The sequence below is a fragment of the Numenius arquata genome, chromosome 6 (assembly GCF_964106895.1).
Source record: "Numenius arquata chromosome 6, bNumArq3.hap1.1, whole genome shotgun sequence".
Taxonomy (NCBI): domain Eukaryota; kingdom Metazoa; phylum Chordata; class Aves; order Charadriiformes; family Scolopacidae; genus Numenius; species Numenius arquata.
In genome coordinates this window covers 18,553,878-18,566,082 of record NC_133581.1, presented here as the reverse complement: position 1 = coordinate 18,566,082, position 12,205 = coordinate 18,553,878, and the positions used below count along the sequence as shown (strand labels likewise).

The 12,205-nt window shown below is 36.7% G+C and overlaps 1 protein-coding gene across 1 annotated transcript in view; it reads right to left on the bottom strand.

Annotated features, from left to right (window-relative positions):
* USH1C (USH1 protein network component harmonin) overlaps window positions 1-12,205 on the bottom strand; it is a 50,499-nt gene that overhangs the window by 12,719 nt on the left and 25,575 nt on the right. The window contains exons 15-19 of the mRNA XM_074148747.1: window positions 9,315-9,364; window positions 6,405-6,557; window positions 5,910-6,026; window positions 3,866-4,123; window positions 262-381 (exon numbers count right to left, since the gene is read on the bottom strand). Of these exons, the coding sequence (XP_074004848.1) occupies window positions 262-381; window positions 3,866-4,123; window positions 5,910-6,026; window positions 6,405-6,557; window positions 9,315-9,364 (698 nt within the window). The remainder of the gene's footprint in view (window positions 1-261; window positions 382-3,865; window positions 4,124-5,909; window positions 6,027-6,404; window positions 6,558-9,314; window positions 9,365-12,205) is intronic.

Sequence of the window (12,205 nt, the reverse complement as noted above, 5' to 3'; positions counted from 1 at the left end):
AAGATCTATAGAGTCTAAGTCTCTACATTGCTCTGGAATCATGCATCCCAGTACAAAAATTTTCACTAACGGTGACTTTTAGATCATGAAGAAAAAAATTGAAAAAATACCCTTCTTTTGTACTTACCATTAGTGATCACTTGAAAATCTGGATGAATTTTAGTTAGCAGAAAACAAGACAAGCATTGATTCTTTGAGGACAAGTCAACAACAAATCCCACAGCACTGTAGCACTTGGAAAAAGAACATTAAAAGGCTTACCAGGGCCTCTGATTTGATTGTTGGCCTGACCATATAGTTCGGGTCAGGATGGAGCATAACTGGTTTAGAGACTATTGGTACACCTGGATGCCGTTGGGTAGGTGGACTTGGAGCAAGTTGCTATGGGGTTAATTTAAGAAAATTACAATTCACAATGTAATTTGTGCAAATCCATCATTTCGCCAAGATTCTTTGATACTAATAGTTTATGGTAATGAATTTAATGACACTAATACAACAAAAGGCTTACAGAATTATTTTAAGACTTACAAAGTTAACAAGCCAGAACATAATTTCTCTTGCATCCAAATAGCAGCTTTTCCCTTAAACGATGACTTTGCCAGCAAGATTATGGAAAAATCTCATCGCTGCTTTTGGCATTTATCCCATAAAGGCAATGAACTGAATGAGAAACTACAGGAAAAAAAAAAAGCTGAAGTTGAGTGTAAGAACACAGTGAACCTGAAATGAGATTTTAACTAGTCTATGACTAAATAGATCTTTTAAGATGAAATTCACCATGAATGCAGTGATCAGCTTTCCATACAGAATTTCAAGTTAACTTACCTTGACTTAAGAGCAAGGGTTTGTTACACTAATTATCTACCCTTGACTCTACAAAGCACAGACACCCAGAGGCATCTGAGACCTAATCATCCAGCATGTACTAACCCAGTTCTACACTTTCTACTCAGTCAAAACTCCCACTGACGTCAAGTGTAGTTTTATTCAAGAAAAGAGTTCAAAACTGAGCCCTGTGGGTCTAGCTTCTGACTTAACCCCAGGAACTCTCAGCACACTTTTGTCAGTGTTTCTCATAGGAAATGTGATGTATTCCACATATCTTTCATATAGTACAAGCTGTATCCTCTGAAATTATTTGAATTGCTTCCAGCAAATTGGTTAACCCTTATTCATTTTTTTTTTAAGGAAGGGCATTTTGGAGGTGTGTGGGGTTTTTTTTTGGGTTTGTTTTTTTTTTTTTTACATAATTTAAAAAAGAGGTTTTGGAACCAGATCTTTTAAAGTCTCCGCTGATATCCCTCAACTAATGATGTTCCACACCACAAAATATATTGTATCATTAAGCTTTCTAATTTTAGAAGAATTGGCAGGTTCACAGATATAACTTGTTAAAGTTGCACAGCAACTGGATGATTTCTCCTAGAGTTGCACAATTTAGAGACAGACTTTTTTTGGAGTGCCTGACATGTGGCCATCCAGAATCAAAATCAGTGCAAAGAGTTACCAAACAAATGTTGGTTCTTCTAAGAAGAAAGTTTGCTTCTTAGCACCCATTATGTTTAAAATATAATTTGGTCCTAGCTCCTTTTGTCTGTCTTGACAGAAGAACAAAGTATACACTTCATGACAAACACAACATGCGAACACAGAGTGTATGTTGCTGAAGTCTTAAAATATGAAGTTCTCAGACCATTAGAAGTCACTTCCACTACCTGGTATTAGGTATTTTTTAACACAGCTATGGATCCACGCACATGAATGCAAGCACTGAATTTTAAATAAATTACCCATACAGAGTCAAACCCCTGACATAAGCATTACATGGGAAGTTCATAAAACTACAGTCATTATTAACAGTACACAACATACCAGTGGATTGCTTGACACAGAAGATACTTTGCCAACGTGAGAGGTGTTTCTTACAACCTAAACAGTAACAGACTTAGTACCAGGTTCATATAAAGTATATAGCTAATAATAAATTTGAGAAACAGATACATTTATAACAGATATTTTGTTACTTGCCAAGAATGTTTTTGACAGGATTTAATTCCTTTTGTCAGGTATTTGAGTTGAATTTGAAATTAAATGATCTGGGGAAAAAAAACCAACTTAGCAACACACAAAAGATTTACCAGTTTGAGTAACATTAGAAAAGCAAACTTATGGGACAATAACAGTTGTAATATTTTCACCTTTGGCAGGCATAAACACAAGATCTTTAATCACTGAAGTCAAATAAAAGCATTGCTTCTGCTTATCTGTGGCGTTGAAAAATGATTTTATAAAAACCAGCGAGGATAAATTGTCCAGCTTCTGATTTTTCTTCCATTTGTAAAACCACATTGGGAATACTGGGTTATCTACTTATAAACAAAGCAGTTTTGGCTTGGTATTAATACTGGACTTAAGAGCTTAGTTCTTTCCTCATATACACTAACTATATTCAGTGAAAACTGACTTATTTTTGAAGGCTAAGTGTTTTTTGTTGTTGTTGTTACCTGATGTATTTGTCTTCAATTATTAACCTCTTTTCTTTAAGATATCTAGCAGTGAAAAACTGCCAGAAACGTATATTGGAATATATGGGTTTGGGGTCAGATCCAGTATGGCAATTCTTATATTACTTCTTTTATCTGAATATTTTGTTAGCATTAGGAGAATGTGTTTCTCCTCTGAACACTAGTATTTTGTACACTTATGTCATTTCACATGAATTTTATATTCCAAATAACTTGGGAAACCTGTCATCCATAAGAACAGCTGACATCTCCATTTCAGTTGATCTAGCACATTCTTGGCACTTAGAACATATAAACCATATAGATCAAGCACTATCAGAGATCTACTTAAGTTTATAAGAAAAGATTCACAGTTCAAAATAGGGCAATTATTCACATAGAAATAATCTGCCAGTTTCCCCTGAGAAGTGATTAATCTGCTATCCTTCCCCACAGCAACCAGAATCATGCAAACACAAAGCCTTGTATTTCCAAGTAAACATGCAAAAAAAAAAAAAAAAAAAAAAAGAAATTAACAACGCAGTTAGTCAATCCATGCAGAAAACTCTGTAGAAAAGAAGTGACCACATGGGATCCCTTTCTGCTGTTTGAAACATAAGAATCTTTTGCCACATGAGTACGTGAATCCCAATCAGTGTGTAGCAAAGGGAATTATAATGGAACAGCTGCCATTTCTCTCCTAAAGTGAGATCTGGCATAAAATTTCGTATATTTGATCCTCTTTTGGACTGAGACTGTAATAAAGAGGAAGTCACAATGTCACCTGTGTGTGCAAAGAAGAGTCAAACCTGATTGCCAGCTCTTTTTAATTTAAAAGTATTTTACTGATAATTTATACACTGTTGATGTTATAAAAGTTTGAGCTTCTAATTTTAAGCTAATTTTCTTTGTTCATGCTTCTCACCTAACAAAGCAATTTGATGATATATTTAAAACACTTTCCACACGCCATTTTCACTGCACAGATATTTTTCTCAAATTTAACTACGAGTTAGATCTGCTGCACACCATTGATAACTTTTTTTAATCTTTAAACACTCAAGTCCAAATTGTCTGCTACATTCTGCCTAAGATACCGGCATGTGGTAGGGTTCCAATGTACATAGGGAGGAGAGAGCAAAACACTCTGAACTTAAAATTTTTTAAAAAATTAAAATAAGACTCCCTCTGGACTGCATTCACTACTATGAAACAATGAAACCATCTCATTCCTTCGTTCAACATCATGTATGGCAGATGAGTAGATCCAGTGGATAAAGTGGGTGACCGGAACAGGGGAGGGAGGCCAGGCAGGGGAATGGTAAAGGCACATGCATCCAAACAGATCATGAGGTCACCTGGGAAGCTGGTGTTACTGCCAGGGCTGGACCTCTTGAAAGTGGAACATTTGATGTAGGAAATGGATGAGCTGATGGTCCTGGAGTAACAACGGGTGGTGGTGGCGGCGGTGGCAGAGGTGACGCCACACGTTGTTTAGGTTTGTCAAGTTCATCTAAGTTTATATCATCAAGATCTGTGGTATGAAGCTGCAGGCCACCGGCAAATCGCCGCATTGATGTGGCAGAAGGAGAAGCAGAAGGACGGCCACTTGTCAACTATGTGCAACAGAACAGAAATCTGCCTTAATAGTTCATCTGCCTGCAACAGCTCTGAAGAAATTAATGGCAAATCCTATAACATCACTCAGCTTACCTCCTCCTGCACAGGAAGCTCTTGGCTTCTCCCACACAGAATATACATAAACTTTTTCTCACTAAGTCCTTTTTAAAACCACTCCTGGAGGAGTGGCACAGGGGGATGACAAAAAAAACACAACCCCAAAAACCCCAACTGCACGGAGTCTTCAGAAGGGAAGATCATAGGACAAATCACAGATAACACAACCCTTGCCTTTCTAGCTCTTATGAAGAGAAAGCAGGAACTGCTCCTTACTTTCTTTTTACATAATCACCTTTATAATTGAAGACAGGCGCTAAAATTTCATGCCATTAAAAAAGGGAAAGGGGCTAAAGTCTGGTGTAAACATAACTTACAGACATTAATACAAGAGGGGGAAGTAAACTTAAACAGCTACCAAATCAAAAAGTTTAGGGTGCTATGAAATTCAGATCCTCAGGAGGTTCTGAACCTTCTAATTTATGTCAATCAACACCAGATGCATTGTGTGGCTAACAAACTCCAGAATTTGAACATAATGAGCAGCTCACACAAAAAATAAGGTTGCGTGTGTGAAGAAGGTTTCTACATATGCTTTTAGAGTTGCTATCACTGATCAAACTGAAGTAAAAAAGAAAATCCAGTTGATACTCCAATTTTGCTATTTTGTATACACGGCTGAGGAAATAATAGAGAGATGAGCTGTCCTACAGACACATGCATCTTAGTCTAATACGACAACACTTCCCTCAAGTGGGCATCTCTGTTGACATTCTTTGGGATCTCCTTATCTGACATATTCACCCCTTGGTACTAAAATACGTATTTCTTTGGCACAGGTCAAGAGATCTCGACAGCTTTTGTACCCAAGTAGCAGTTCAAGCCTGTAATATTTGAATATTGTTCAGCTGCATTTATCCCTCAGAAGCATTCTGGTTTTGTGTTTTTCATGAGTCTAACTGCTTGGGTATTTTTGTAGAAGAACTGTAATAGAATATTTATACATAATGTAATAGAAGAATTGATGAAGCAAATAAAAAACAGGGTGCTTGCCTTAAATCTGAGTAGAGCCCTGGAAATACAACAGTGATTTTAATATGTAATTTTCCATCTTACTTTTTCCAAGTAAGGGGGACAAAGATCTAGCAAAACACAGGCTGCCAAATTTAGGTACTGAAAGAAAACTCGGCATTCATTCCACTGTCCTAGAGACCTGCACTGAAGAGCCACATGGATCTCAGCCTGAGGCCAGGAAGAACTGAAGACCAGCTGCTTTTTTCAGAGCTGCTCCACATTGACCTGAAGGAAATTCATGCGAGAGTGTTCCCCAAGGGTCCCCTTTGTGGTTGCAATTTCTCTGGGATCCTGGGGGAGTTAAACAGATTGCAGTGTTCCTCTTGAAAGCAGTTCTGCTTGGAAGAGAGCCAGAGCAGCAGGATGGTGGGAAAGCCTCGCTCCACATCTAGAACCATCAGGCTCTAAGGCACAATCACTATCTGCAAATCCTTTCATTTAAGGAGACTATTCAAAACACAAAACCAAACCCTATTCTTTGGGAATTTCAAAATACCCAAACACCCATAACCACACACCACACCCACCCACAGTCTCGGGCACTAGAGCATGCCCTGAAGTGCCATGTCTACACGTTTCTTAAATCCCTCCAGGGATGGTGACTCTACCACCTCCCTGGGCAGGCAATATATGGAGAAGCCAGAATTTTACCTCAGGAGACTCATTCTCCACAGAGGAAATCTGTTCTAACCGTGTCTGACAAAGTCTTTCCACCCAGTGCTGCACCTTTTCTGATTCTTCCAGGTCTTCTCGTTCTGTCTCGGATACCTTAACCATAAGACCAGTGCATGAAATAAGGTTATAGAGGTATAGTTACAATACAAATGTGTTTCAGAAATATGAAATGCCATTTAAATTAGTTTTAAAACTAATAATGCTTTTGAGAATGACTTCCTACTTTGCTGTCTTGCATTAAATTCATCACTACACATGGACACTCATTAATTGCAGAGGTATCCTCATTTGGGCAAAAAATGATTGTAGAACCAAGCAAACATGGGAACAGAGTTGCAGTGAAACAGCATTTTTTTAAACTTCATTATCTTTGACATTATTAAACAAGTGTCCTGCTAAGATAATTTCACTAAAGATTCAGCTCATTTTCTTTCAATGTAATTTTGCACTTGATAGGAGAACACAACATACCTCTTGCACAAGACGATTTATCTTCAGTTGTTTTTCTTTCTCCAACATTCCTTCTTTCTCTTTGGCAAGTTTTTGCTCAAACTCCATTTCCTTTTTATTCTTCTTCTGTTCACACAGACTGTCACTTTTTGACTTCTTTCGCTCTTTCCCTTTCTGGGAAGTTTTGGTGGTTTTCTTTTTTGGTTTTCTTTTTTTTTTTTTTTTTTTTTTTCAGTTAAACATATTTTTACATCAGCTAAAAAGATTGCACACTTCAAACTCAGTACATGAGTATCTGCCTTGAAAATTTAATTACAGTCTGTGCAAGTATGGGGACGGTCTTTTAAAAGAAAATCTAAAGTCCATTTCCCAGCAATCTGCAGGAAATTCAACCTTATTTGGAGGGCCTGTGCACATTAACATAAAGATCAGACAGTTCAACTTTTTTGCTCCTCTGCTAAGTTACAACATTAGGGCACACAGACCCACTGCAAAACTTTGAATAGTCAAAAAATTCTGGTTAGGTCTTGATTTGCCATCTCTCTGTTCTGGCATTTTTATATAAATACAAGACTGCTTTCAGGTGACAGATGCCCATGTATAGGTAGATGTGAATATTCTATGCATAAAACATCTTCATGCATATGTCCTAAAATCAGCATTGCATGCCTTGATACAACTGATATAAGCAATTACTAAGAAAAAGCTTAGATCAGTGCAGAAACCAAATTGCTCCCAGGGAAGAACACTGCAGCACAAAGTAACTCTAAAATTTTAGATGTAGAGTGCAACCAAAGGGGAAAAATACATAGTCTTTTTGGAGCCTCTGTTCCTGTTGTCTGCAAAATACCCCGTGCTCCTAATTTCTACTGTAATGATGTCACATCTCTGCTACTCTCTCCTGTTTGTACTGGTAGGGCCTAGTTCATATTGGAAAGCCCATGTTCTCCTTTTATTTATGAAAAATTAAGGAGGAGCAGCTGGCAACTTATTGTGAACTACTGCCTGTGCCCAGAAAGGCTACACTTTGGGTTTGGTTTTGCTCTGCTCATTATTATCAGCTACTGACTTTTCATAGTGGTTTTGGGAATTCAAATCATGAATATGCTTTGCCTTGCACAGCATAGTTTGTCTTCTTTCCACCTTTTACATATAATATCAGTAATAAAGCCTTGGAGAACAGACATTTTCCCTGGGATCTACAAGAGTCAATTCTCCCAGACAAGTAGTTAATTGGAACTTTGTACTGCTGAGTTCAGTGGGATGTTGTCTACTGCTTCATGGTTCAGTGGTGGCGGTGGTGAAAAAAATATCAATGATTGTCAGAGACAAAAATTAAAAAAAGAGTTTAAGTAAAAAATCTAGCTTTTCACATTAATGTTTTAACATAAACATAATTCTGTTGGCATGTTTTATCCAAGGCTAATTAGTTTATTATTATCTTAGCTTGTATTATCTTATCCTCTAATAAATTAGAAGATACATTTAGTACTCTACTAAATGTAACATCTGGCAGCTCAACCTGCTAGGTATCAACGTTTGAAAAATTACTGAATTTAAGGCACATTAAGCAGTACACATGCCAAAGTGTTCCAGAATATGAACATATATCAGACCATCTTAGCTGCATTCACTGCATTCAGATACAACAGGATGAGTCATCCTTTCCATCCATTTTCCCCATGGATTCAGTTTACTTCCTTTTAAAAACATTTTTAGCACAGAGTGAAATTTTGGTTTTACAACAGAACAAAAAAGCAATTAGCGATTTGGAGTAGGATGAAAATTCATCACTCCCAGATTTAAAAATATTTCTAAAAGAAAAAGATTAAAAATATATATTTTCAAGCTTCTAGTTCACACTGTGTAGTAGAGCTCAACAGGAACTGGGTAAGATCTTAATTACCATATGAAAAGGTATTCGGAGGCTCTCTAAACTATCTTGTCAGCAGCAATACAGAAGATGACGCATTTGTGTGACGAGACTGAATTTTCATAACATGTATTTATACTTTTCAGATAGAAATCCTACCTGCACTGGCTTTCACACAAGTTACAGATCCACGATGATTTACAGTTTCTAGCAGTACAAAATGGTATCAGAGCGTATCATAATTTCCTATTCTCTAATAAGGAGAATAGGCATTTCCTGTCCACACAAACAGTTAAAGTAATAGTCCTAAATGGTGACACAAATACTTCACCCGTCATATAGGACCCTGACCTTCTCAGAAACCTTGAGTTCTCACAAGATAAATATATGAAGTCTCCTTGACAATTCTACCCCAGTTAATTACCACCAGCCATCACAAAAAAAAAAAAAAACAAACCCACAACACAACCACAAAACCCCCACAATATTGCTAATATACATCAAAGAAAAAGAGAGAATAAAGCACCAGCAGGAATAAGGTATTATTTGAAACTCTAAATCTGAAATTGCAATACTTTAGCAGCAACTCTACATATAAAAACAGTCTATCAAGCTTAAAGATTTTCAATTGTTTGTACTCATTCTGTGTGATGTACCTGCCTAAAAGCCTTTTGCCTTCAGCACTCCTCTTATTGAGAGATTTGCAAAGGTATAACTGGTTCCTATTGAATTTTTATCTCCCTTTTTTTTTTTTTTATTATTATTATTTTTTAATACATTATTCTGAGGACTTCTGAGGAACAAAGACATACGCTGCCCACCTGTACTGCAAAGTATTGACATACACTTCCCGCTGCAGCTGCAGGACTTGAAAAGTCTACAATATTCAAAAGGACAAACTCATAGGCAGATGCATTCCAAACACATCTTAATTTGTGCACACATTAAAAGAAGCAGCATTTGACTCTAAAGAATGTCTAGTAATAACAGAGAAGAAGAAAAAAGAGGAATTAAAATTGAAGTGCACAGCAAAAAAATCCACATATCAAACTTTGTACCTTGCGGATGGTGGGAAATTTTCCTTCATACCGATAAAACCATCCAAAAGCTACAAAAATGTAAAGAAAAGGTTGTTTTTTGAAGAAAAGTCAAGGACTGGTTCAGATTCAAATTAATCCATGCTGACACATGTAACTGATTAAAATTTATTTGAAGGTGCAACACCAAAGGTTCGATATTACATGACAGGTTTCTTAGACAACTTCTTGATCAATTGTGCCAGTACATTTAGTCACAAGTTGCCCTTATTTTACTGATACATTTTATGTTACACAAAGCAAATGCAACGATTAATCTTCATACAGAACCAGCCATATGCATTGCTAAGATTTTTGTGGTCACAGTCTTACTTCACACTAGTTTTAACAAGCATTTTTAAAATGAAACAGGTATTGAAAATCATTCAAGCTTGTGGCAGAACACAGTGGCATTTGAGGAGACAAGAAAAGCTCAGTTTCCTAGGATAAAATATTTCAAGCCAAGTGCATAAATATTAAAAAACACATTGCTAAGTAAAAACATACAAAAGAATCTGTTACCATAATTTTATAGAAGAAACACTGATAACACACAGAGCTCTCAATACAATCCACCTTTCTGTAGGATTGATAGATTTCGTATTAGTATTAAGGTATCTTTAGAAAGCAATGGCAGCAACAGTGTCATAACCTTTAATCATTTACCAAAGGACCAGACATACTGCCCTAGCAAAACCAAATGATCAGTTCATTGTCAAGACTGACTGTCAGGAGGAAGGGAAACACAGGAAGAATCTGAATCAGGATAGGAAGTTAAGACCGAACAGCAAACCTGTTTCTCCTGCTTCGTGATCCCTTCATCCATGTCATCTGTTTCAAGTTGGTCATGTGCAACTCTCTCTAAATCTACTAGAGAAACAAAGGAGGAAAGGAATGAGGAGATAGAAATGACAGTCTAACTGGAAGTTCCCATGAAATGAAAAAAGAGATCAACAATGTGTGACTGGAAGTTTCTATGAAATAAAAAGATGTTAGCCACAGGGTATTTTTCCACATAATTGAAAAAAACTGAGCTCCTGCTTAAATCAAATCAATTTCCAACCTCCTTCAAACCTGAAGAGCACTTAGGATCTGCATATGACCAGCTAGTCTGCTCTGCTATGAAGGTAAGCTTGCAGAGGTAGGTGGATTTTCCTGTAATTAAACCATCAGCAGTTCTGGCTTCAAAAAGAAATATCAGCCTTCTACTGCACTGTCACTGGGCTAAGTGCCATACAGAGAAAACACTGCCCTGAAGAATCAGAAAACTATATGGATAAAAGATGGTTGAAGAAGAAACATTTCCCCATCTCATTTTCTCAGCCACAAAAAGTTAAATGACTTCCCCAAATTCACACAAAAAATAATGTAATCAGGCTTAGGAATTGACCCAGGTCTCCCTTAAATTATCCAATAGCTGCTCCACACTTTCCACTTTTTACTTTGTCTAATACCATTTTAGCACACTCTCCATATACTATCTATAGCTCCCAACTTAGCTTCTTAACTGTAAATTAAGCTTGAAGCATCCTAAATTCCTTTGGACAATTAAGTCAGACTTACACTTCAGGGCAGTTCTTCATGGAAAAGTTGCAGTGTACAAACAATACCCCCTCAGTCTCTCAACTAATTCTGAAGCAGACTGTCCAGTGATATCAAATCAGTTTTCAGGCTGTGCAGACTACAGCTTGTTTGTGAAAGATTTGCTGCAATGGATGAAAGGAGGAAAAAGATAGGAAAAAGAGAACAGGGGAGGAAAAAGAAGAAGATTCAGTAAGGAAAATTATAGGAGGAGGTGAACAGAAGAAACAAAAGGTAGGGAAAAGGTGTTTCAAAGTCTAGAGGTCATCCACATTTGAAAAAGTAGGATTTATTTTTTCACTCTGATGGATGGTCTGTTTAAGATAATAACAGATCTGTTACTGCATACAACACTTCACAGACAGATGTCTGAATTTTGCAAATTCTTAGAAATGTATCTAGATTTTTCACAATTAGGTCACTAGGAATTGATTCAGAAGTTCTGATTGCATGGTTTTAACTAGTACATGCTTACGTGCTTTGCTACCCAAGCTCTAGCATGCAAGATTATTTTTGCAACAGTCGTAAACATCACCATTTCATTTTCAAGATAATTGTCAAAAAAGTATGAACTGAAGAACGTGATATGCAGAAAAATGATGTGCTAAAAACTTTAGCCTGAGAAGGAATAAATTAGATGTGAAAGGCATGCTGGTAAGAAACAGACTCGTTAAAAGATCTAGGAAAAACACTTTAAAAAAAGTCACCGATTCTTCAGAATCTTTCCTTTTTCGTTTTTTTGTTTAGTGTCTCACTGTTGCTTTGCAACAATGGCTTCTGTTGCATTTTTTGATCACATTCAATATATTGTTTACTCAATTAAGTTGTTTACTCCTCCTCATGGAAGAGAAGCAAGAGAGCTTGAAGACATTCTTACAGCCACCAAAGACTGCATAAGTAATAGAAGACTGAGGTCCTTCTGAAGAGATGAGGGAAAAGATCTTTATAATTTTCTAACAACTAAACATTGAATTCATTTCATCCAAGCCAAAAGCAGGGATTCCACATCTATCTTCTCTAGTTAGAAGCAAGCAGACAAAAATACTCAAAACCCTAATCTCCACCCTCCATAAAACACTGATTTAGAGTAAGGGAGAAGAAAAGAAGTAACAATAGGAATAGCACAAAGTGCATTCATTCACTCCAAATGCAACTGCAAATCTAGTACTAGTTTTCTACCTTCAAACACTCCACCTCCCAACACCTCTTCTCAAATATAAAAGTGATGTTAAACTATTTGCTGATATGATTAATACAGAAAGCCAAAAGGTAATTCCAAATGAAAGAAGAAA